At 33.5% G+C, this 21,774-nt stretch overlaps 4 protein-coding genes and 1 pseudogene across 6 annotated transcripts in view; all 5 read left to right on the top strand.

The window, feature by feature from the left end:
* Positions 1-21,774, top strand: part of LOC145936019 (uncharacterized) — a 50,839-nt gene that overhangs the window by 18,269 nt on the left and 10,796 nt on the right. The window lies entirely within an intron of this gene.
* On the top strand, positions 264-3,554 carry LOC145936399 (uncharacterized). The gene is made up of 2 exons (XM_083038612.1): positions 264-986; positions 1,618-3,554. The coding sequence occupies exons 1-2, from the start codon at positions 925-927 to the stop codon at positions 2,735-2,737; spliced, it is 1,182 nt and encodes a 393-aa protein (XP_082894738.1). The 5' UTR covers positions 264-924; the 3' UTR covers positions 2,738-3,554.
* On the top strand, positions 8,243-10,319 carry LOC145936407 (zinc finger and BTB domain-containing protein 41-like). Of its 3 annotated transcripts, none has more exons than XR_014425384.1 (4): positions 8,243-8,553; positions 9,036-9,087; positions 9,752-9,803; positions 10,180-10,319. XR_014425384.1 is itself a non-coding variant. In XM_083038624.1 (1 exon), exon 1 carries the CDS (start codon positions 8,382-8,384, stop codon positions 8,796-8,798), a length of 417 nt encoding a protein of 138 aa, XP_082894750.1. In that variant the 5' UTR covers positions 8,243-8,381; the 3' UTR covers positions 8,799-9,000. The 3 variants fall into 3 exon arrangements, 1 of the variants encoding a protein (XP_082894750.1); XR_014425383.1 differs by lacking the exon at positions 10,180-10,319 and adding an exon at positions 9,890-10,171; XM_083038624.1 differs by lacking the exons at positions 9,036-9,087; positions 9,752-9,803; positions 10,180-10,319 and having other exon boundaries at positions 8,243-9,000.
* Positions 10,272-11,450, top strand: LOC145935962 (zinc finger and BTB domain-containing protein 41-like; annotated as a pseudogene).
* LOC145936400 (zinc finger Y-chromosomal protein) lies at positions 19,747-21,640 on the top strand. The gene is made up of 2 exons (XM_083038613.1): positions 19,747-19,827; positions 20,226-21,640. The coding sequence occupies exons 1-2, from the start codon at positions 19,814-19,816 to the stop codon at positions 21,364-21,366; spliced, it is 1,155 nt and encodes a 384-aa protein (XP_082894739.1). The 5' UTR covers positions 19,747-19,813; the 3' UTR covers positions 21,367-21,640.

Here is a 21,774-nt window from a genome sequence, read left to right as displayed (position 1 = left end):
GAATCAGATCACATGCGAAGTATGCGGCAAATCCGTGAGCAGCAAAACGTATCTGCAGATCCACATGCGTATACACTCGGGTGAAAAACCACACGTTTGCGAAATATGCGGCAAGGCATTCAGTGTACGGAAGTACCTGATCGTGCATCTGAGAACGCACACCGGCGAGAGACCTTACGAGTGTAAAGTTTGTCAAAAGAGATTTACGCAGCAGGGTTCGTTAAACTCGCATATAAAATCTCATAATGAGAGTAAATGAATGGGACATTTTTCGACTTCTTTTTTAAGTTAAATGTGAGCTTTTGATCTCTAATTTAATTTGTATGTTACGATAAATGCATCTCGTATATTATTATGTAACTGAAGATTGTGCGATCATGATCATGATGTTAAAAGGGCATAAGTGCAAATTTTTTATACATACATATATCAGATTTTTTAAATTAGTTTTTATGATTGAACTATATTATTTCATATAATTATCAAATCAAGTATAATAAAATGAAGAATTCAATCTGTGCAATTTGTGATATTCGCCGAATCAAGTGCACGTAAAAAATATTAATTTTTCATTAGAGAGACTGATAGTAATTAAAAAAAATGGACATATACACATTACACATTTTTCAAACTATTGTTATTTTCTATTATAATTTTGTAAAATTGTGAATATTACATTGTGTATTACTTTTTTTATTGATATTGTATATATTTTGCTGAAATTTTTATTAATCCATATTAGAAATAAAAAATGTATAATAAATATACGTCATACATATAGTTTTTTTATAGTTGTGATATATTAGATATTTTTTACATTTATCTGGCACTTTATTAAAATTATTATGTAAGGCATATTGAAAACTGGTAGTGAAGGCGTCATATATGAATAATATATGCAGATGATGGAACGCGATCACCAATATGAGAATACTTCAACTGGATTGCAAATATTGTAATAAAGATTTACTGCAAATTTCTGAAAGGTACGCATTATTTTGTATTTTGAGACTGAGAGTTTAGTGTTTAGTATTATCTTTACTCATTTTATTTGTAATTTTTTTAAAACAAAGGATATATATAGTATGAAAAAGTTATTAAAAATTTTAATATGTACAAAATAATAAAAAAATTTAATAAATTATATAAAATTTATTTTTAGAAAAAGTGTATATATGTATATTTAACGCTGTATATAGAACCTATAATTACAATTTAAAATCTAAAATTGTTTAACAAAAAAAACCTATTTAAAGTTAAACTGAGAATCTTGAAAATAAATTTAATTACATAGTAATTATCAATAACTAAACACATGTACTATATAATATTAAAGGAATTAAAGCAGATATTTTCTTTTTAACATTTACGATACATTAAATTATGATTTTACATATGTATAAATCATGTTAAATACAGCTTTTTTATGAAAAAAAAATGCTGTTTTTGTTTATAATAACATATAATGTGAAAGTTACATCACAAATATATTTAATAGGGAAAAAGAATATATATAATAATAAATTTATAAAGTTATAAAAATCTTCTTCTAATTAAAAAGTATTTTGTAACAATTTAAATCAAATATATATAGTCATTATTTCATTTTCTTTTCAGAAATGAAAAACCAGCAGAGACGTGTATAAAAAATGAACTGTCTGTACATGATTCTGCGTTGGTTTCTATTTCCCTTAAAGAAGAAAAAATTGTAAAGCCAGAAACATACGTGCTACATAAGGCTGTAAATTTGGAACATGATTCTTCCGAAAACATTCAGGATCCATCAACGCAAGAAGAAGAGCTCGAAGAAACTACAAATGAAGAAGAAATTACTCAAAGTGATTCGAATCTAAAAAAGCAATCTACCAGTGAAACGTTTTACGAGTGTAACGTATGTACGAAGCTTTTTAGATCAAAGAATCTGTTCGAGGGTCATTTAGTGGCGCATAGTGACGCTCGACCCTATCAATGCGATGTTTGCGGCAAATCCTTCAAGAGGACCAACACTTTGGCGGTACACAAACGAATCCACACTCACGAGAGAAATTTTGTCTGCGACGTGTGCGGTCGCGCGTTCGTGCAGGCCTCTCAGCTAGCTACTCATCACAAACGTCACTTTGAAAAGTACACGAGACACTGCGATATCTGCAATAAGGGCTTCTTCACCAACGCCGAGCTCCACGGGCACATGAACGTGAAGCACGGGGCTAAGGAGCACGTATGCACCGCCTGCGACAAGTCGTTTCCCAACAATCACACTCTGGTGCGTCACTTGAAGATCCACGATCCCAACTTCAAACCCGTGAAACATCAGTGCGAGTTCTGCGGCAAGACATTCGCTTACAAGAACTCGCTAGTGGTCCACGTCAAGTCGCACACTGGTGAAAATAAATACGATTGCCATCTGTGCGGTAAGTCTGTGTCGTCTAAGGGATCTCTTCAGGATCATTTACGTCTTCACGGTGGGGAAAAGTCATTGGTCTGCGACGTATGCGGCAAGGCTTTTCACAAGAGGACAACGTTGGTTGTGCACAAGAGAACACACACCGGCGAGAAGCCTTATTCGTGCGACACCTGTGGAAAATCTTTCACCCAACACTCGACCCTTGTTATACATAAACGATATCACACGGGTCAAAGACCGTATCAGTGTAGTTATTGTAACAAATCGTTTGTATCTAAAGGATTACTAAACGCTCACAATAAAGTACACATGGTTAACGTGATGGTCATGTAGCCAGCGCACACATATAGTTCTATAGTTTATAAATCTGTATTTTAAATAGAGATAACTTTTATTGTATTAGATCAATTGTGTCTTATGTTAGAGACACTTGCGTGATATCATCAGACTTGTATGTATAGACCCAAATGTATTTTGTGAGATAAAGTGAACCGATATTAGTCGATTTCCTCTATTCTAAAGTCATCAAAATTAAGGACATTTTCTCTTCCAAGATTTTTTTCGAAGATTTTCTTTTAATATTATTCTAATGGCACATGCGCAGAAAGAAAATATTGCGTACTTTATCCTTAATACTCGCTTTCACTCAAATGTGAACAATAAAAAGACAATGCAAGAGAAAAAACCTTAGATTAGAGGAAAACTTAAAATAGAGACAATTAGTAATTGTATACTGCCATCTTGTAGTTTAATACTGCATCTATAATGCTGTGTATAATTGCTTACATATTTTATATCAATTAATGATTTTTTTTTTTTAAGAAATGTAACATTGCTAATATTTATAAATTAATTGTTTATAAACAAATTGGAAATGTTAATATTTTTTCCGTTTTATTTAACAGAATTTTTTTTCTTTTTTTCTGAAACATTACAATATACCGAATGAATAGCTTAAGTTTCTGTATTAAATGCATTACAAAAATTGGTATCAAGAATTAAAGAATCAATCTGAATTTTATTACTTTTGAATGATTTACTTAGACATTTTCATTTTTTTATGATTTTTTAAATCATAATTTGACATAAGTGTTTACTTTTATTTTGTATGTTTAATAAAAAAATATATCACAAAAAATAAATTGTGATAAAAAGGTAATGAATTTATGTAAAAAAATTAATGCAAAAAAGAACTTTATATTAAATGTTAAATAATTTTTCAGTAAAAAGAGTAACAAAAAATACGCAACGTGTTTATTTTGTATGCGAAATTAATATTGCAATAAGAGTAGTAATTATTTTTTTAAATTAAATATGAGATATATTTCTGCATTATGTATTATTATAATGAATAAAAATGTTATTCAGAATTAAATGACTATCTGAATCGTGTCGTTTTCTCTTTCACATTTCAAGTGTTTTTGCTCTTATGTATATATCAGTATATATTTCTTAAGTACATACATACATCACTTTTTTATTAAGTATATAATAAAACAATACTAAAAATTTTTTATCGAATTATTCGCTTTACATTACATAATTAACAAAGCTTGAAATTTGGTCAGCAATTTTACTTACAGGAATAGAATAATTTGCTAGGCAACACGAGATCGAGCAATGAAAGAAAGATCGTCGCGATGCAGAAAGGGTATTCGATACTGATATCCCCCTGAATTTTTCAATTCCAGGTACAACCAGCTACCGTTTCCTGAAGAATATTACCCGATGGAAATGTTCTCTAAGCTCGACTTGGTGAAGAAGAATGGCGAGCCCGTCAAGTCCACGTCGAAGTGCCAGGAACCGAGTGCGGACACGATTGATGAGGCCGCGGCTTCAACGAAGCCCGTGACCGTTGTAAAACAAGAAGTGAACATGGATGACGACGACGATCTACCTTTGGCGTATCACTGTAAGCTCTGCGGCGTCTTCTTCGCCTCGCAATCCTTGTTGGATAATCATGAGATCGAGCACAAAGGTAAGCGGAAGAATACATGCGGTCAGTGCGGCCGGGTCTTCAGAACTGGTGTAAGTCTTCGCAAGCACATGAAGATGCATTCGGTACGTAAAAGCGGTCGCAAGGGCCACTCCGCCGGTCGTATTGCTGCGTCGTTGAAGAAGGTGAAGAAAGAGAAGTCCGAGCTGGAGTTTCTCTGCAAGACCTGTAACAAGGTCTTTCGACACAAGAGCAACTACCAGAAGCACTTGCTGCGCCACACGGTAGGAGATCTCCCCTGTAAACACTGCCCCAAGAAATTTCGACTGTTTCGCGACCTAACGAGGCACGAGAAGACGCACTTCTTACCGAGTTACATGTGCAAGGAGTGCGATTACGAGACTACTGTTCTAGCGGCTCTGAGTATTCATATGACGCGACACATGGACAAAGCGGATCTGCCGTTCAAGTGCAACGAGTGCGACAAGCGTTTCCGGAAGAAACTCGATCTTCAGGAGCACTATAACATTCACTCGGGCGAAAAGCCGTTCGTCTGTCAACTCTGCAACAACGCCTTCTATCTCAGACGACAGCTCTCCGCGCACTGTAGACGCACGCATCCCGAGCTGAAGGCCAACAAGGTGACCAGCACCACTTGCGATATCTGCGGCCGCGTACTAGCCACGAAGAGATCACTCTTTCGACACAAAGAGAGCCACAATCCGACGAAGCTCTATCTCTGCGATTACTGCGGCAAGAGTTTGAGTAGCGCTGAACACCTGAAGAAGCATCGGCGAATTCATACGGGGGAGAAACCGTACGTCTGCGATATCTGCGGAAAGGGTTTTACCGATTCCGAGAATCTGAGGATGCACAGAAGGGTGCACACAGGGGAGAAGCCGTACAAGTGCGATCAATGTCCGAAAGCATTTTCGCAGAGATCGACGTTGACGATTCACAGACGCGGACACACCGGAGAACGGCCTTACGTCTGCCAGATATGCCATCGTGGATTCTCTTGCCAGGGTAACTTGACAGCCCATCAGAAGTCGACCTGCGTCTAAGCCTCGTTGACGAACTTCTCCTTTTCTGTGCTTGAAACTCTTGTTGGTGCCGCGTTGACGATTAAACTACGACCACATTTAACGATAAGAATAATAGTGCGATAGTATACGTGATTATACGTGTTGTTACTTACGTATCGTAACAACTAGCAAGAGACTGGAAGAACTTTTTGACTATTATAAATTATATATATATATATACTATGACGTTAAGCAACATCAATAGATGTTGATTCGATGATACTTATCGATACGAAATCTCTATGATATCTTTTGTATACTGGTTGTAATGTTTGCGTGCAGCGTTTAAAAGACAATGTTACGCGCGATTTTATTCATTCGACTCTTCATGAATTACATATTTGTATTTGTACTACCGTGCTCAAAGTGTTCCGTTACGAATATATTGTTGTTCTATTTTTTCAGTGTAGATAGGTAAGGATATAACTTGTAAACCGAACATAATGCCAATGTTGTTGAACAAAAAAATTCGTTTTCTAATTTTTCTGTCTTTTCTTTCTTTTTTTTTTTTCTTTTTAATTTTATACAAGCGTGATAGTAACACTCCAAGCTTGCTCGTTCAAATGTGGACAAAGCATCATCCATGTGGATAAATTTATGTTAATCATCATTGATGATATTCGTTATTATACGTTTAATAAAATAATTCGTACATCAAAGAACTTGTTTGACTACGAAACTGTTTTGTCGATTAAATCAGTTCCTTGATCTGAACGAGCATTTACTCTCTTCCCAACGCTATAGATTGCGAAAAATTAATCCTTGGGTCATGTATCCCCCTAAGACACTTCAGATTCTCAAGAGGAGGAGGTATCGACGAACGAGATGGTGACGTGACTGCGTATATCATGCTGAAAACTTACTATTGTTTCTTACAGAATCCTCGAGGTCCGAGTGTTGACAGGACGCGATGCCAAGGTCAAGAAAGAAGAGGAATCCGCGAAGCAGAACCACGAGCGATTAGAAACAGATTCCGATTCAATAATCCAAGACCCGCTAAACATAAAGACTGAAGAAGAGGAAGCAACATCAGAAAAGTCCTCTGAGATAACGTGTCGAGAAGTGCGAATTTCATGTCCTGAGAGCGACATCGGGAACCCTTTGATTAACGCTGGGAGAAAAAATAAACGGACGACGTACGAATGTTCCGCGTGTCGAGCTCAGTTTACTCGGCGAGGAGACTTGAAACGTCACATGGTGAAGCACAGCGACGCGCGTCCGTACAAGTGCACCGTTTGCGAGCGAGCCTTCAAACGTTCATCGGAAGTGGCGAGTCACATGCAGATCCACAACGGGGTCACGTATGTTTGCGAAATGTGCAGCTTCACCACGACGAACAAGGTCTCTCTGAGAACTCACGTTCGACGAGTGCACAGGCGAGATCTTCGGTATCGTTGTGAACAGTGCGACAAGGGCTTTATGTCGAATTACGATCTGGAGGATCACAAGGCGAGCCACCTGGACGCCAAGACCTTCGTCTGCGAGTACTGCGGAAACGCTTACTCGCAGAAATCGTATCTGGTCGCGCACAAGCGCGTGATTCATCGGATACGGAAGACCGAGCCGAAGCAGCATCGGTGCGAGCTTTGCAGCAAGAGCTTCGCCTCGGAATACGGTTTACGTAATCACGCGAATTTGCACTCGCAGAGGTTTCTCTGCGCCCAGTGCGGCAAAGAGTTCGCGACGAATCACGCGCTGAAGCTGCATACTCGCATGCATACCGGCGAGCGGCCCTATCAGTGCAAGCTGTGCGCGAAAGCCTTCGCGAGATCCGCGGCTCTCAGGGTGCACAAGCTCACGCACACGGGCGAGAGACCGTACGTGTGCGATCTCTGCGGACAGAGTTTTACGCAACGAAGCAGCATGATGGTCCATCGTCGCAAACATCCCGGCAGTCATCCACCGCCGCCACCGTTGCTGCTTAGTCGACTCGAGCTTGATACTCAAAAGTCGAATTAGGGGTAGGAATTCGAATTAGAAGATTACTGAAGAGATTACAAAAAAATATGTAAAAATTGTTAAGAAATTGTTATAAGTGAAACTTACCGTAATCTTATTTCTATCTTAAAATACATTTTTAATTGAATATTTGATTTTTTAATTTTTTGAAAGATTTATGAGTTTAAAATTGTATAAGAGTTTTAACAAATGTCAGTCTATGATTTCATTAATGTCTTCGTGATCACTGAAGATTCTAAACTTTTGTGCTGTTGCGATAGGTGCTGCATGCTCCATGTTTGTACTGATTGACATTAATGGATGTTTCAGGAAACGATGGATTACTGTGTGGGATGGTGAAAAGTATCGGAAAGTGATTGTATCGTGTGACACTGCTGTCGTAGCAAAGACAACTTCTAAACAGAATGATTGGAAACACGGTGGACCAACAAAAACGAAAAGAAAGAGTAAAGAGAAAGAGTTTAATACAACGCTAGAAGTAAATCAAAAGTCGGATAAAGAAAAAATTAAGTTTATGATGGAAATATCCTCTGAAGATACTGCGAAGAACGAAGATGTGGATCGAGTATTAGATGAAGTGCGGAATGCGTGTCCGTTGTGCTTAAAGCGTTTCGATCATGAGAAGCGTTTGAGAAGACATATCATAGTGAGTCATCAGAAAAGAGCTTACAAGTGTGACAAGTGCCGCGCGTCTTACTATACCAAACAAAATCTGGAAAAACATTGTAAGAGTCATAGTGACGATTACTTCTTCGAGTGCGACATATGTCACTTGAAGTATAAGCGCGAGATGACGTTGAAGCAGCATCAAGTACGAGCACATAGCGACACCGCTGCTCAGTTTATCTGCGATTCTTGCGGTTAGTCGTTCAAAGTAAGGGTGGACCTACTTGTACATATCAAGAGGAAGCACAATACCAACGTTCACATATGCCGATATTGCGGAAAGTCCGTGACGGATCTCAGCCACGAATGGAAACATAAGAAACGCGCCGAGATGGCCAGTTTGAAGTTCTCGTGCCATTTGTGTATCAGAAAATTTCAAAATCAAACTCGCCTGGACAATCATCTATTGTTGCACAAGCAGGGATACAAGTGCACCGAGTGCAACGTGATCGTAACGTCGTCGAGACAGTTGCAGTATCATAAGGATCGGATGCACAAGCCGGGTACGACCTGTCCGATTTGCAAGAAAGTATTCGTGTCAAGCGGTAACAATTTTTATCAACATGTTCTTACGCATGCCGGTATCAGGCCGTACAACTGCGATATCTGCGGCGAAGACTTCACCCAGCGCTCCAGTCTCTTCCGGCATATCCGAAAAAATCATCCCGGTCCTCTTCCGCCTTATACATCGCAGATTCCCATCGCCAGTTTAGCTAAGAACGTTTTACAGAAACTTTTGAAACCATAGTTTATTAGAAAATATAATATCCTTATCTGTACAAAAAAGAAAACATTTCTGATTTCCAGATTGAAAACATGTATTGTTATAATTTTTATTTTTTCAAAAATCTATTTTTCAAAAAATACATTTGATCAAATCGTGAAGATATAAATGTAAAAAAGATATGAGAGAATATTAATTAATTTATCTTATTGTTAGTACATTTTTTGCAATAAAATGCAATACATTAAATTTCTGTTCTAGATTATTGTCGACTGAAAATCTTTCTAAAATTTTGATATACAATATTAAAAAGGTAAATACATTTTAATTTAATTAATATTGTGATAATCTATTATTATACATATGTGAAAACAACAACTCAACATTACTAAATGAAAGATATATATATACACTAAAAGAAAAGTTATAATTGTGATATATAATTTGGGAGACTGTGTTTACAGAAATAGCCTATATATCTGTGAAAGAATTAATTTATTTTTTTGTAATAGACCAAAAAACATTACTCCCAATTACACTTATTTAAATTTTTTACAATTATTAATTATTAATACAATTATTTTTTTTATTTTTTTAAAGAAATTGTTCTGATAAAAAATTGATAATTATAAAAAGTGTATTTAATTATAAGTTACGTAAACATATTTTTTGTGAATACACAGAAGATAAAAGTACATATTTGGAATGTTTACACATCGAGATTAGTTAATGTGTATGTGATATATAATGATTAATGATATTAATAATATTAATAATAAATTATACTTTTGGACCGAATATTGTTTGTAACCGAAATTTAATAAATAAAGAAGTTGTATTTTTATAAAAAAATTTTTTTTATATAATTAGTGAGTTACTATCATAAATATATCATCACAAATATATTAATTAATCTGTGTGTGTCGCAATTTAATTATATAAGATTTATGTGCAATATTCTCCTTGTTGCATGACAGTCATCGTTACTTTGCTCAAGGAAAAATATCAACTCCATTCTTTACAATAGAAGTAAGTTTATATTATTACAATTTTATTATAAAATAGATTTTGTTCTACCGAAATAGTATCAATAAGTACATGTATATTCGTTTCAGACTGTATCTCTGGATGTAAAAAAATGCAAGTGTAACAATTTCATGTAAAACATACTGTGATGCTATGCGTAATTTATCGATGTTATAATTTGTATAAAAGTTTTCTGATAATTTATAGAATCGATTGTGATCAATAGTGAACAATGTAATAATAGTGAGATTAATATCTATTTCTTTACAGAAGCCTCTTTCTTACGCAACAATTGCTTATTAGCTCGTCGTTATTTGAACATATGTGTAGAAAAAGTGCTATCGATACTTTACGCTGATACAATTTATCCCTGTTTCAGGGAAAAGCCTATCAGGCAGAAAGGAGGGCGATACCGAAAAGGACCTATTCGTTTAGTCTTCATTTTATTGGGTTCGTGGAAGTCCGTTGAAAATGAATATAATTTCACGAAGACAAGCGGAAGAGTTAATTCTGTTACAGCTCAGTATCGACACGTTGATAAATCAATTAATTTAGATTTGCCATTAAATTCGCAAATTCTGCAAAAACTGTCAACGATGTTTCAGTCAAAGTGGAGCCTTATAGATGTAAGGAAACTTTCTATACGCCAAGAGCGCTGGAAGAGCACAAGAGAGTACATTGTTCGAATTATTTCGAGTGCACGATGTACCATGTGAAATACAAGAGCAGGGTGACACTGAAGACATTATAATCGCGTTCATAGCGATCACGAGTCGAGATTTGTTTGCGATCACTGCGGTCGTAGTTACAAATTAAAGCTCGACCTGGCGGAGTACATAACGAGGATCCACACATCGCAGCTGCAAATCTGCCGCTTCTGCGGCAAGCAGACCAAGAACGTGAGGAATCACGAGTGGTGGATCAGAAGTCAAATCGTGACATCAAGTACGAGTATCCGTGTCACTTGTGCCGCAAGAAGTTCCACCATAAGAGCAGACTCATGAGTCACAAGCGTTTCAACCAGGACGATCACCTCCACCTGTATCCTGTGTCAAAAGAGGTTTCGGTCCATCAGCAATTTCTATCATCACGTGCTCATGCCGACATACGGCCGTACAAGTGCGACATTTGCGAAGAAGACTTAACGTAGCGCTCAACTTTATTAAACCAGAAGAGAATTCATTTGGGACCACTGCCACCGTTATCGTCGATAACGCGTTCGCAGATAGCCAAGCTCGTCAGAAGTTATAAAGTTGAAAGCAATCATATCGAGAAGAGTTTTGTGTTGGATGCTCGATCGTGACTGATCATCAGCAGAAGCGTGTAAAATTAGTGTAACATTATTTGAAAGATGATATTTTGAGAGTGGGATTTTATTTAAAAAATATATATAAGACACATTACATTAATATTAAAATTGATGAACAATATTTTTGCGATTGTATATCTCTTGTCTACAAGAATACGGTTTATTTATATGATAATTTCAATTATACTTTTTTTTAAAGGGCTAGATATATTTATACATTTTTAAAATATATCTATTCTCTACGATTTTTTTTTTTTTTTAAGGATATTTTTGGTATATATATTGCAGGTTTTTATATAGGTTTTATATACATTAACTTATCAGTCAATTAAAACTGTCTTGTGTCAGGAAAATATAATTTATGCTATTTTGGTGTTAATTATAGATTTCACTATATCAGAAAAAATTTATTGCATATTTGATTGATATAATTTGACTATATAGAAAATGGTCTTTCTACTCTTAATTTTAATTTGCCATTACGAATATTTTTGAACGAATAATTACTATATTAATTTTTGTCTAAATATGTGCAAAATAAACATTGAATGGATAATGAAAGTTAAAAAGATTGAAAACGAGAAGTTTCTGTATAAATGTTTTGTGTAAATATTATATATTATATATAACTAATAAGATTTACTGATAATATTGTGAAAATAGCACACCATAGTCTTTCAATAGATACATAAATAAAGTTATCCATTAAAATAGAATTAGATTTTATTTATATAAAAAAAATATAACGTGTGTATTCTTTTGTCGATTTATTTAACAATAAGTTATAAAATTTTCTTGATCTCATATTAAATAAATCTAAATTAATTAATTTCTAATTAATGTAACATGTATAAGAAACTAAAGAGAATATAATTTTATATAAAGAAAAGTAAATTATTTCTTATAATTGAATCTAATGAATAGTAACAAGTTCGAATATATATATGTAATAAGTTTGACAAAACTTTATTTATGCAATCTACCGAAATATTATGCTTTTGGATAAATATATTTTTCTGGACGAAAATTTCAATTTAAATATTAATATACATTTTTTATATTGGAAAAGAATTTCTCTTCCTCTTATCCTTTGTTTATAACAATTTATATTTTCACAAATTATTGTGACATCAGGTTCTTAAACGGAGCAATATTAATACATTTTCTTTCATTTACTAAACTTGTTGATTTTTCAGGGGCCGACTATATGAAATGATTATAAGTATAAAAGTGATTGTGTGTTACGAGAAAAGAACAAAGTGACAAAAATCAAACCAGTTTCTTACCAGGTGACTGAATAAGAAAAGTAATATAATAAATTAATAATTCGTGCAAATGTTGCAAAGATTGATATAAGAATATAAGAATACAATTAGATTTGTAAGTGCTTATTCTTCTTGCAGAATATTTTGTCAAGCAGCAAGAAAAAAATTTGCAATTTACACATAAGAATCGACAAGTTGACGACGTTCGAATATGTTAGATAATTATATACGAAATATATTCCATCTGCAATAAGTTCTTCTTGAATAATCAGTTGGAGAATTATGTCGTGATATTCTACAAACTACGAATGTAATTTCTGTCCAAAAGATATGCAAAATCTTATCACATTGAATAAAAATTATCACATAAAAAGACTCGCAAGTTTGTGAGTCTGTATAGGCTAAAATTTCTGAAAATCGAAATTATAATAAAATTTATTTAGTATAGCGGAGCAAAATCTTACTTATGATAAACGACTTAAACTGAAATAATACTTTGTACATATTATAAATGCGCATTCGATCAGCTGGATTTGTCGCACAGCTAATCTGTGAGATATTTGAAATTCTTTAAAATTTTTCTTATGCAACACATAAAATAGAAAAATATTTAATTGTATAACTTTTACAGAAAGAAATTTGATTTTATAGAAATTGCACAAATTAAACAGTCTAAATAAATATTATCTGTAAATTATATTTTATTATTGTGTTTATTTTATGAAGCTTATTTATATTTTAATGAGATTAAAAATTTGTATATTTTTATTAAAGAGTAAACAAATGCATTATATATTTTTCAACTTATGAATAAATTTCAAAATCAAGAGTAATAAGAAAAAATATTTAAGAGAATATTTGTAAATAATAAGAAATTATCTCCGTGAAATTTAGTCCTTGTTTAGTAAAATTTTTTGTCGAGGTTGCACTAATGCATGCTCGCGTGCAACCAGCACGATCATATCTCCCATCATATATTACTACACAAAATGGACTGACAATTTTTATAATTTTTTTAGGTTCAATCAACTAGATCCACTCTCGCCAACTTATCTGATAGTAAAACTGGAAGACGATTATTTTCGCATCCCAAAATCCTTGAGCGTGTTCATGATGAAAGAACCGCCGCCTGCTGAGAAAAATAGTTCCAAGACCGAGTCAGCAAAAGAAAAGAAGGACGAGAATCACGTCAAAGAGAAAGATAATCGCGTCGAAAAGAGTAAAGGTCGCGTCGAGACCAGGAAGAAGAGTAAGACTGTGATCGATGACTTGGACGACGGCGATTTGGACGATACTCCGTTGGACTTCAGGAAACGACACACGAAAAACGAACTCTCGAAAACGCGATCCGGCAAGCACCAGAAGAAGAAGTCGCATATATGCGAGATTTGTTACATCACATTCGATCGCAAGAGTAAGCTGACTAGTCATATGTTCAAGCACAGCAATTCACGGCCGCACAAGTGCACGGTTTGCTCTAAGGGCTTCAAGACCGGGGCCTATCTCTCCAGGCATATGGAGATTCACGACGAGCCCGCGCAGCTTCATGCATGCACCTTATGTGAATTCAAGGCTCGTACGAAGCCGTATCTGAAGATACATTACATTCGCAAACACACCGAGGATTACAACTACAGCTGCGAGCAGTGCGGCAAGATGTTCAAGGTACAATCCGATTATACGACGCATATGAAGGATCACGATACGGAGTCCTGCGTTTGCGACATATGCGGCACGTCCTATCCCAGCAAGAGCTCCTTATACTTCCACAAGCATTACAAGCACAAGACCAAGGTGAAGGAATTCGAGTGCCAGATCTGCAGAAAGCGCTTCAAGACCCAGAAGAATCTCGAAAACCACGCCGAGTTGCACAAGATGAAGTACGTCTGCGAGCAGTGCGGCATGGAGTTTAAGTTCAAGTACGGCCTCACGAAGCACCTCAGAACCCACTCGGGGGAGAAGTCGTATCTCTGCGCGATATGCGGCAAGACCTTCGGTTGCCTCAGCTCGCAAAAAATCCATCTGCTGACCCACGTCGGCGAGCGACCCTACGTCTGCGACATTTGCGGCCAGAGCTTCACCCAGCGTTCGCCGATGATGTTGCATCGGAAGAAGCATCCTGGCGTGCATCCACCGCCACCGCCCATCAAAATTACGAATCTGTTGCATGGTGTGCAGGATAAAATTATTGTGAATAAGAGTGTCAAGTAATTTTCGTGTACGTGTGTATGTGTGTGTATGCGTGTGTGGAGGATGGTGAACTGTGAAATGAAAAGAGAACACTATCTTGTGTTGCCGGGATCTTGTACTTTTATATCTTTTTAACGTAAAACATATGCGAGATAGTGAAAATAAATGTGAATTGTGAATTTTATATCTCATTGACGGTCCATTTGTAACATAGAGAGTAATGAGAGATTTGGATGATCCTGCTCGTATAAGGCGACAAAGTATATCGCCCTGTTCCAATGTTCAGGAGGATTCGGTTCTTGAAAGTATATCCTATGTGATCCTGTTTGTTGGTATGTCGATCTTTTATTTTCATATTTATCGAAACTCGACGTATTTATTCAAGGACAAATTAGGAATTAATATGCTGGATTATCGCGATTATGACATTTACGATTAGATTCCAAATTCTTCATTCGAGTATTTATTATATTTGAACTCTTATAGATGTCAAACATTTGAATAGAGACTGTTTTGGAATTGTAAAAATATCTCTATTTTTCTAGTTATTTTCTAAATTTTAACATATGCATAGATATTTTTTTTTATTTACAATACTTTTTTTGATATTGCAAATACCAACCAAATGTATTGTAAATACATATATATAATGTAAGAGGAGTGATGCACATAAAAATCTAATATTATATATAGTTTATCTTTGACATTTTTGCTTGAATCTTGCATTTTTTAATTGTTTACTTATATTCGTTTGTACATCTAAGTCTTCCAATTCTTATTTACAGAGTTGAATGAAAAATATGCCATTGCTTCCACATCATTAGATTCGATAATATTTTTTTCACACATAAAAATGCAGTGAAATATGGTAACATTTTTCTGTAATATTTTTTAACATTGCCTAGGTAGTTTAAGATCTGAAAATTTAATATTATTATCAACGATATATAATTTTATGTGATAAAACTACATTTTATCTATGTATAATACAAAGAAATGAGTTATATATTTCTTTTGGAAAATATTATTTTATTTAATGAAATATATTCGCGTTTTTATTCTAAATTTCTGGCGGTGAAAATATTATTTTCCATTCAATTTTCATTGAAATGAAAGTTAAGGATATGCGATTTTATTTGGGAATAATTCTTGGCGATCTTAAGTGCGATTGGCTTCTTTATTTTATGGGATGATGCAATGTACAGCATAAAATTGATGTAATATACATAAATAAATACTATATGTTTTTATTAAACGCGAATTTATTCATGCTATCCACAATTATAAAGTGGCGCAATTAATTGACGAAATAATGTTGCCTATAATAAAAAGTATAATAACAACAATATATTAATATGTTATATTGATTAACTAGATGTTAAATTTTCAATAATAAAATATTTTTTTATTGCATTGAGAATATATGTTTAGATATTGTTAAGGAATATTATATATACTTTTGCTAATATAATTTTTTTTTAAATAATAACAACAAACATGATGCTACAGAATTAATAGTGTTTTAAAAGTTCACACACACACCATTTACAATAATAATGCTAAATCAATTTGAGATTTCAGAAGGGTTTTAATTATGTTGAGATATTACTAGAACAAGATAGAGAAATGTGTATAATACAACTTTAAAATAAAATAGTGAATAGATAAATGATAAATGTATAGCAGAAAAGTATAATATTTATTAATTTATTTGAATAATAAAGATGAATATATTTTTTGAATATAATGCAGTAAACAATTATAATTCTACTGATGTACGTATAGATAATATACTTTTTATAATAACAGGATTTGTAATTTTATGTTATATGTTAATAATTTTCTTCTTAATATTTTTAGCGAAAAAAAATTCAAAGATTTTTTATACAGTAATAATAGGTAGCATGTGTGTTTGTATGTATGTAATCATGTTTTGCTAAACTGATTGATTTTTCTTACTTTTAGGTCTGTGCCACGTGATCCTCTTGAACAAAATTTCCTTGTGATTCAAAACAATCATCAATATTATCTTGTCCCGATGCAATCTCCTAATGAATATTTCAAAGACGGCGACGAAACCGAGATTCTACAATCGCCGTGTCTTTCATCGGAAATAAAAGTGGAGATTCCTGAATCTATGGAAAAGCCTGAAGATACATATAAGGATAAAAAAGATGAATTAGTGTTGACGTCGACAGAAAGCGCTTCCGAGAGCGAAGAAATTTTAAGTTCACAGAAAAGTTTTCAGAGGAATTGCAACATGATAGTTCCTGACGACGATGTCCATCCATACGAGTGTCCAATTTGTGATCAAGGTCTTAAAACTGAACAGTCGTTCATGTTTCATATGTCGTCGCATGAAGGCGGCAAAAAATTGTTTCATTGTGCGAATTGCGATTTTAAATCAAGAAGAGCTGCGAGTCTTAAACGCCATCAAATCAGATGGCACCCTGATTACGTGTATAAATTTAGATGCTACTTTTGTGCTACATTATTCGAAACTAAGACAATGTTCCTGAAGCATATGAAGATCCATACTGTTTGCAATGTGTGTGGCGAGGTGTGCGAGGATAATTATCATCTTATGCAACACAAACGTAAACATCACGATGATCAGAACGACAAGAATTATAGTCGTGAATATGAAGAGAAGTGTCAAGTTGATGTGGAGAAACACGATGCAACGAAGGAAAGGAAATACAAGGTTGAAAAGATAGAGTTACAACAATATAGTGATGAAAGTCTCGATAAGTTGGACAGCGATTTGAATTTATTCAAAGAACAAATATGTTTCAAATGTCCACAATGTAAATGGCGTTTTAGAACGACAAAATTGCTCAAAAAACATTTGAAACGACATTCGTTAAGTTTTAAATGTGATTATTGCGATGCAGTATTTAAATATAGAGCTTGTTTTCTTAAACACAAGTACAAACATAAAAATGAGTGCTAGTTTTGTTAAGTTTATGTTTGTTAGTCTACGGTCAATTTTACAAAAATTTATATCAATTTGTAAAATAATACTCGTAGACAATTTTATAGTGTGGAAGAACTTGAAATTTTTTCATGTAAACTATTACATGTAACTTTTATGTGACTCTATTACATGTATCTTCATACATATACACACATATACATACATATATGCATACATACATACATACATACATTGTCTTGCGACTCACAGACATTTTTCCAGTTTTTATGTGGTCACAGTATGTATGTTGAGTTACAAATGCTTAGTTCCCAATGTGATGCATGATACGAGTTTATTTTTTAACATATTTATTATATTAGACTACATAACAATTTTTATATTATATAGAACACAGGATACCTTTTCATAACTTTCTGAAATGATATTTTAAACTCTGTTATTGTGTTGCTTGTTTTCATTTTTCTGTTGTGTTACTTCTTTTTATGTATTGCATTAGACAGTATAATGGAAATATTGTGGCTAATATTTTACTATACATTTTAAACATATTTTATAACATCTATTTGTTGTTAAAATTTTGTTTTGTTTTAAAAAGTATTGCCTGTTTAATTACATAATATATATGTGCCATAAACAGTACAATATAATAACTATAATTACTATAAAATGTTTAAATATGTGAAAGTAGAACATATTTTTTGTTTTACTGTGCATTGTGTTATTCAATAATTAAAATTTCTTTTTTTTATTGTGTTCATAGAATAAGGTTGAGTTATATTATAATGTTTGATGTTCTTAAAATTATTATAATAGCAAATTATAGATTAATATATTATTAATTAACTATTAAATATATATAAGTAAAAATGCTCAAATCAAAATGTGAAAGGTAAAACTGTGTATTATACATAGACATATTTTTATGTTCAATAATAAATGATCAAAAGAGGTACATTGTAAATATTTAGATATTCTTTAGCGTCTTCTTCTAAAAGGTGAAAGATATAAGTGGATCGGAATATAAGAAGCATAGGCTGAAACATAGTAATTATCATAATTTTCAATGCGACATTTGCGCGAAGAAGTTCAAACATAAGAACAACATGAACAGACACAAAGTGAAGGTCTATAGTTGTATACTTGTCAGTATTGTGACTTCTCCATGATACATTGCTCCTATTTGCAGGTGAGCGTAGTGATCAAATTCTGCAAATAATTATACCATTCTAGAGTATAGAATTATTTGTTATTCGATTCCAATCTTTATCAATTGACAAATTCGATATTTATTGCATTTTTTATAATAATTATTTTAACAGGATAAAATCCAAAGAAAATGGAGCATACATGACGTTAGATTCAACATCCTGTTATATTTTGTTTCAAAAGGCGCGAATTTTCAATGTCCCGTGTGCAAGAAGAAGCTGCAAACTCAAAAGAGCCTGGACAGTCACGTGAAGTAGCACCAGCAGAGATACATGTGCGAGGAATGCTGGAATTGACGCGTAAGACAGTCTTGAAGAAACACATTAAAATGCACTCCGGAGAGAAGTCTTACTTGTGCCACATATGCGAAAAGTCTTTCGCGAGTGCGACCAGTCGGAAGGTGCATCTCTTGACGCATTTGGGGATTCGTCCTTACATCTGCACGATTTGCGGAAACATCCAGATGTCACGGAAGCTCCATCGTCTGTATAAGGAATATTATCGAGAATAAGACACGTAATAGTATGAAAACAAATGATTATTTTACGTAAGAGATTAATAGAAGATTAAATACTATAACAAATGTCTTTCACACTTGAACATATAAATGTGATTACACATTATATAAAAAGTATTTTATTGTTATATATATAATACATATATAATTTTAAATGTAGCTTTGTTTTATAGTGAGACAACGTATTTTTTATTATTTACTTTAAATAATAAGTTAATATGTGTGTGTAAATAATTATTTTATTCGTTGTCTCTCTCTGGAACATTAAATGAGAGAGAATATTCAAACATTGAATGTAAACATGATCATATAGATAAATATCCTATATGACAGAGCTAATAAGAAGATATATTGCATTTGTATAATAATCGGGAAATATATTTTCCAAGATATATAATGACTCTAATTATATATCTGCCTATTAAGATAAGATTCTGTTTAATGAAATATATATAAAGAGATAAGATATTTCAGCATTGTAGAAAATTTAATGACAATTTTTTTATCGTATTGAATTTCAGGCAGCAAGTGTTCCACAAAGTTGCTACACGATAGCATTTGATATATATCTTATAAAACTTGCTACACATGCTAGTCTATCAGTAAGATTATAGAACTAAGTAGTTGTTAATTTTTTAATATCATGTTTCTAAAGAAAAATTAGTTTTTTAAATATTATTTATATTTTTATATATATTATATATAAATTATTTACATATATGAAGTTCTTTTAAAAAATTTTACTTACATATGCATATAAATTAATTAAAATATAACAATCTTTTTATAATATATATGCATATAATGTTTCGTATTTAATTTAACAAAATGAAATATATTGTATGACAAAATTTGTTATTTATAGAGAATTATAAAATAAATTATATTTTCTTTATAACAAGTATGATTAAAAATATCTGTGTGTCTATATATGTTTGTGGATATAAAACTTTTTCTAATAGTTTTTGTTGTATTGATAGATATAATTCGTATTTTTTAGGAAATCTGTTCCTGATCAAAGAGATGAGTGTGAAATTTCGTGTAAGATTGTTCTCGGAAAAAGGCCGACGATAGCATCAAAAGTAGAGCAATCAGAGTCCAGAAACACTACAGATAAGAAGACAGCTCGTAAAATATTCACTGATTCAGTAAAATCATTAAGAGATGTAATGAAAAATGAAATAGCGGAAAATATCATCGGTAAGCATCTTAATGAAAATAAAACAATGGAAAATGTAGAAGTCGAGAAATTGTCTTCTATCGACGAAGCGTGCAGAAAAGAAGACGTCCTCTACAAGAAGCTTACTAATGGAAATTACATATGCGATATCTGTCAGATAGTGTTCGAACAGAAGAGCAAAATCCTGCGTCACATTATGAGCAAACACAGCTTTCACCGTCCCTTCAGATGTTCAGTTTGCGGCAAGAGTTTTAAATATAAGTACGATTTGAAGATGCATCGACTTATTCATCAAAAGATGGATTCCGATTCGCTGTATTGCTGCAGCAAGTGCAACTATCGCGGTAGAACGAAGAGCAATTTGAAGGCCCACTACATCAGACGACACACTGATGAATACAAATTCGCCTGCGAACATTGCGGTAAACGCTTCAAGATCGAATGGGACTTGAAATTCCATCTGGGAACGCACGACGGTTCTCAGCACATGTGCGATATCTGCGGTAGATTCTATACGAGCAATTACTCCCTGTACAAACACAGGAAGGTGGCACACTTGAACGAATACAAGTTCCATTGTGATGTGTGCAATAAGAAGCTGCTGACGCAGGAAAACCTGGACAGTCATATGCGGCAACACGATAAGACTTACGAGTGTAAAGAGTGCGGCAAGACGTTCGCTTCGAAGAGATATTTAACTAACCACGCGACGACGCACACAGGCGTCAAACCGTACACGTGCCACGTCTGCGAGAAGAGTTTTAGGACGTCGCATATGAGGAACATGCATTTAATCACACATTCGGCAGAAAAGCCGCATATCTGCGACTTGTGCGGGCAAACGTTTAAGAGGAGGTACTACATGACTGTGCATCGTAGGAAACATCCGGATGCACATTTATCGTCACCACCTGTACCTTTTAGAAGAAGACGCAACAGTTTGGATATTAGTATAGAATAAATAAGAATCTCTCGAAGAGACATTTATATCAAATCTAGAATAACTTTTAGGTGATAAATGTGTGTGTCATATTACATGTATATACACAACTGTAAGATCTTTAGAATCTTACAATTAATGATGTATGTATCAAGAATTGTATTACATAAACGTAAAGAATTATGTGATCTCTGTATGATGATTTAAAAAAGAGAAAAAGAGAAACAAAACATTTTATATATAATCTTAAGTAAAACTATTTCGCGTCGACTGATGTATTTACTTTTATATTTAATCAATAAATGTATATGTCTTGTCTTGATGTTATAAAACAAAAAAATGTGAACTGATGATAAATTAAAATTATACTCTAATTAGTTATAAATACGTTTGCTATAAGTTATATTTATTAAATGGCGTTATTGTACT

This window comes from Prenolepis imparis, unplaced genomic scaffold (genome assembly GCF_030444845.1).
Source record: "Prenolepis imparis isolate NDT839.2.m4 unplaced genomic scaffold, iyPreImpa1.0 SCAF_5, whole genome shotgun sequence".
Taxonomy (NCBI): domain Eukaryota; kingdom Metazoa; phylum Arthropoda; class Insecta; order Hymenoptera; family Formicidae; genus Prenolepis; species Prenolepis imparis.
The sequence above is the reverse complement of the archived record's forward strand: the minus strand, read 5'-3'. Positions and strand labels throughout refer to the sequence as shown.

What these genes read in the sequence shown, in the direction of transcription:
- LOC145936399 (XM_083038612.1), top strand. Translation starts at nt 925, where the DNA reads ATGAGAATACTTCAACTGGATTGCAAATATTGTAATAAAGATTTACTG. An exon ending in TTACTGCAAATTTCTGAAAG is followed by an intron (nt 987 to 1,617) that starts GTACGCATTATT and finishes TTTTCTTTTCAG; the next exon opens with AAATGAAAAACCAGCAGAGA.
- LOC145936407 (XM_083038624.1), top strand. Translation starts at nt 8,382, where the DNA reads ATGGCCAGTTTGAAGTTCTCGTGCCATTTGTGTATCAGAAAATTTCAA.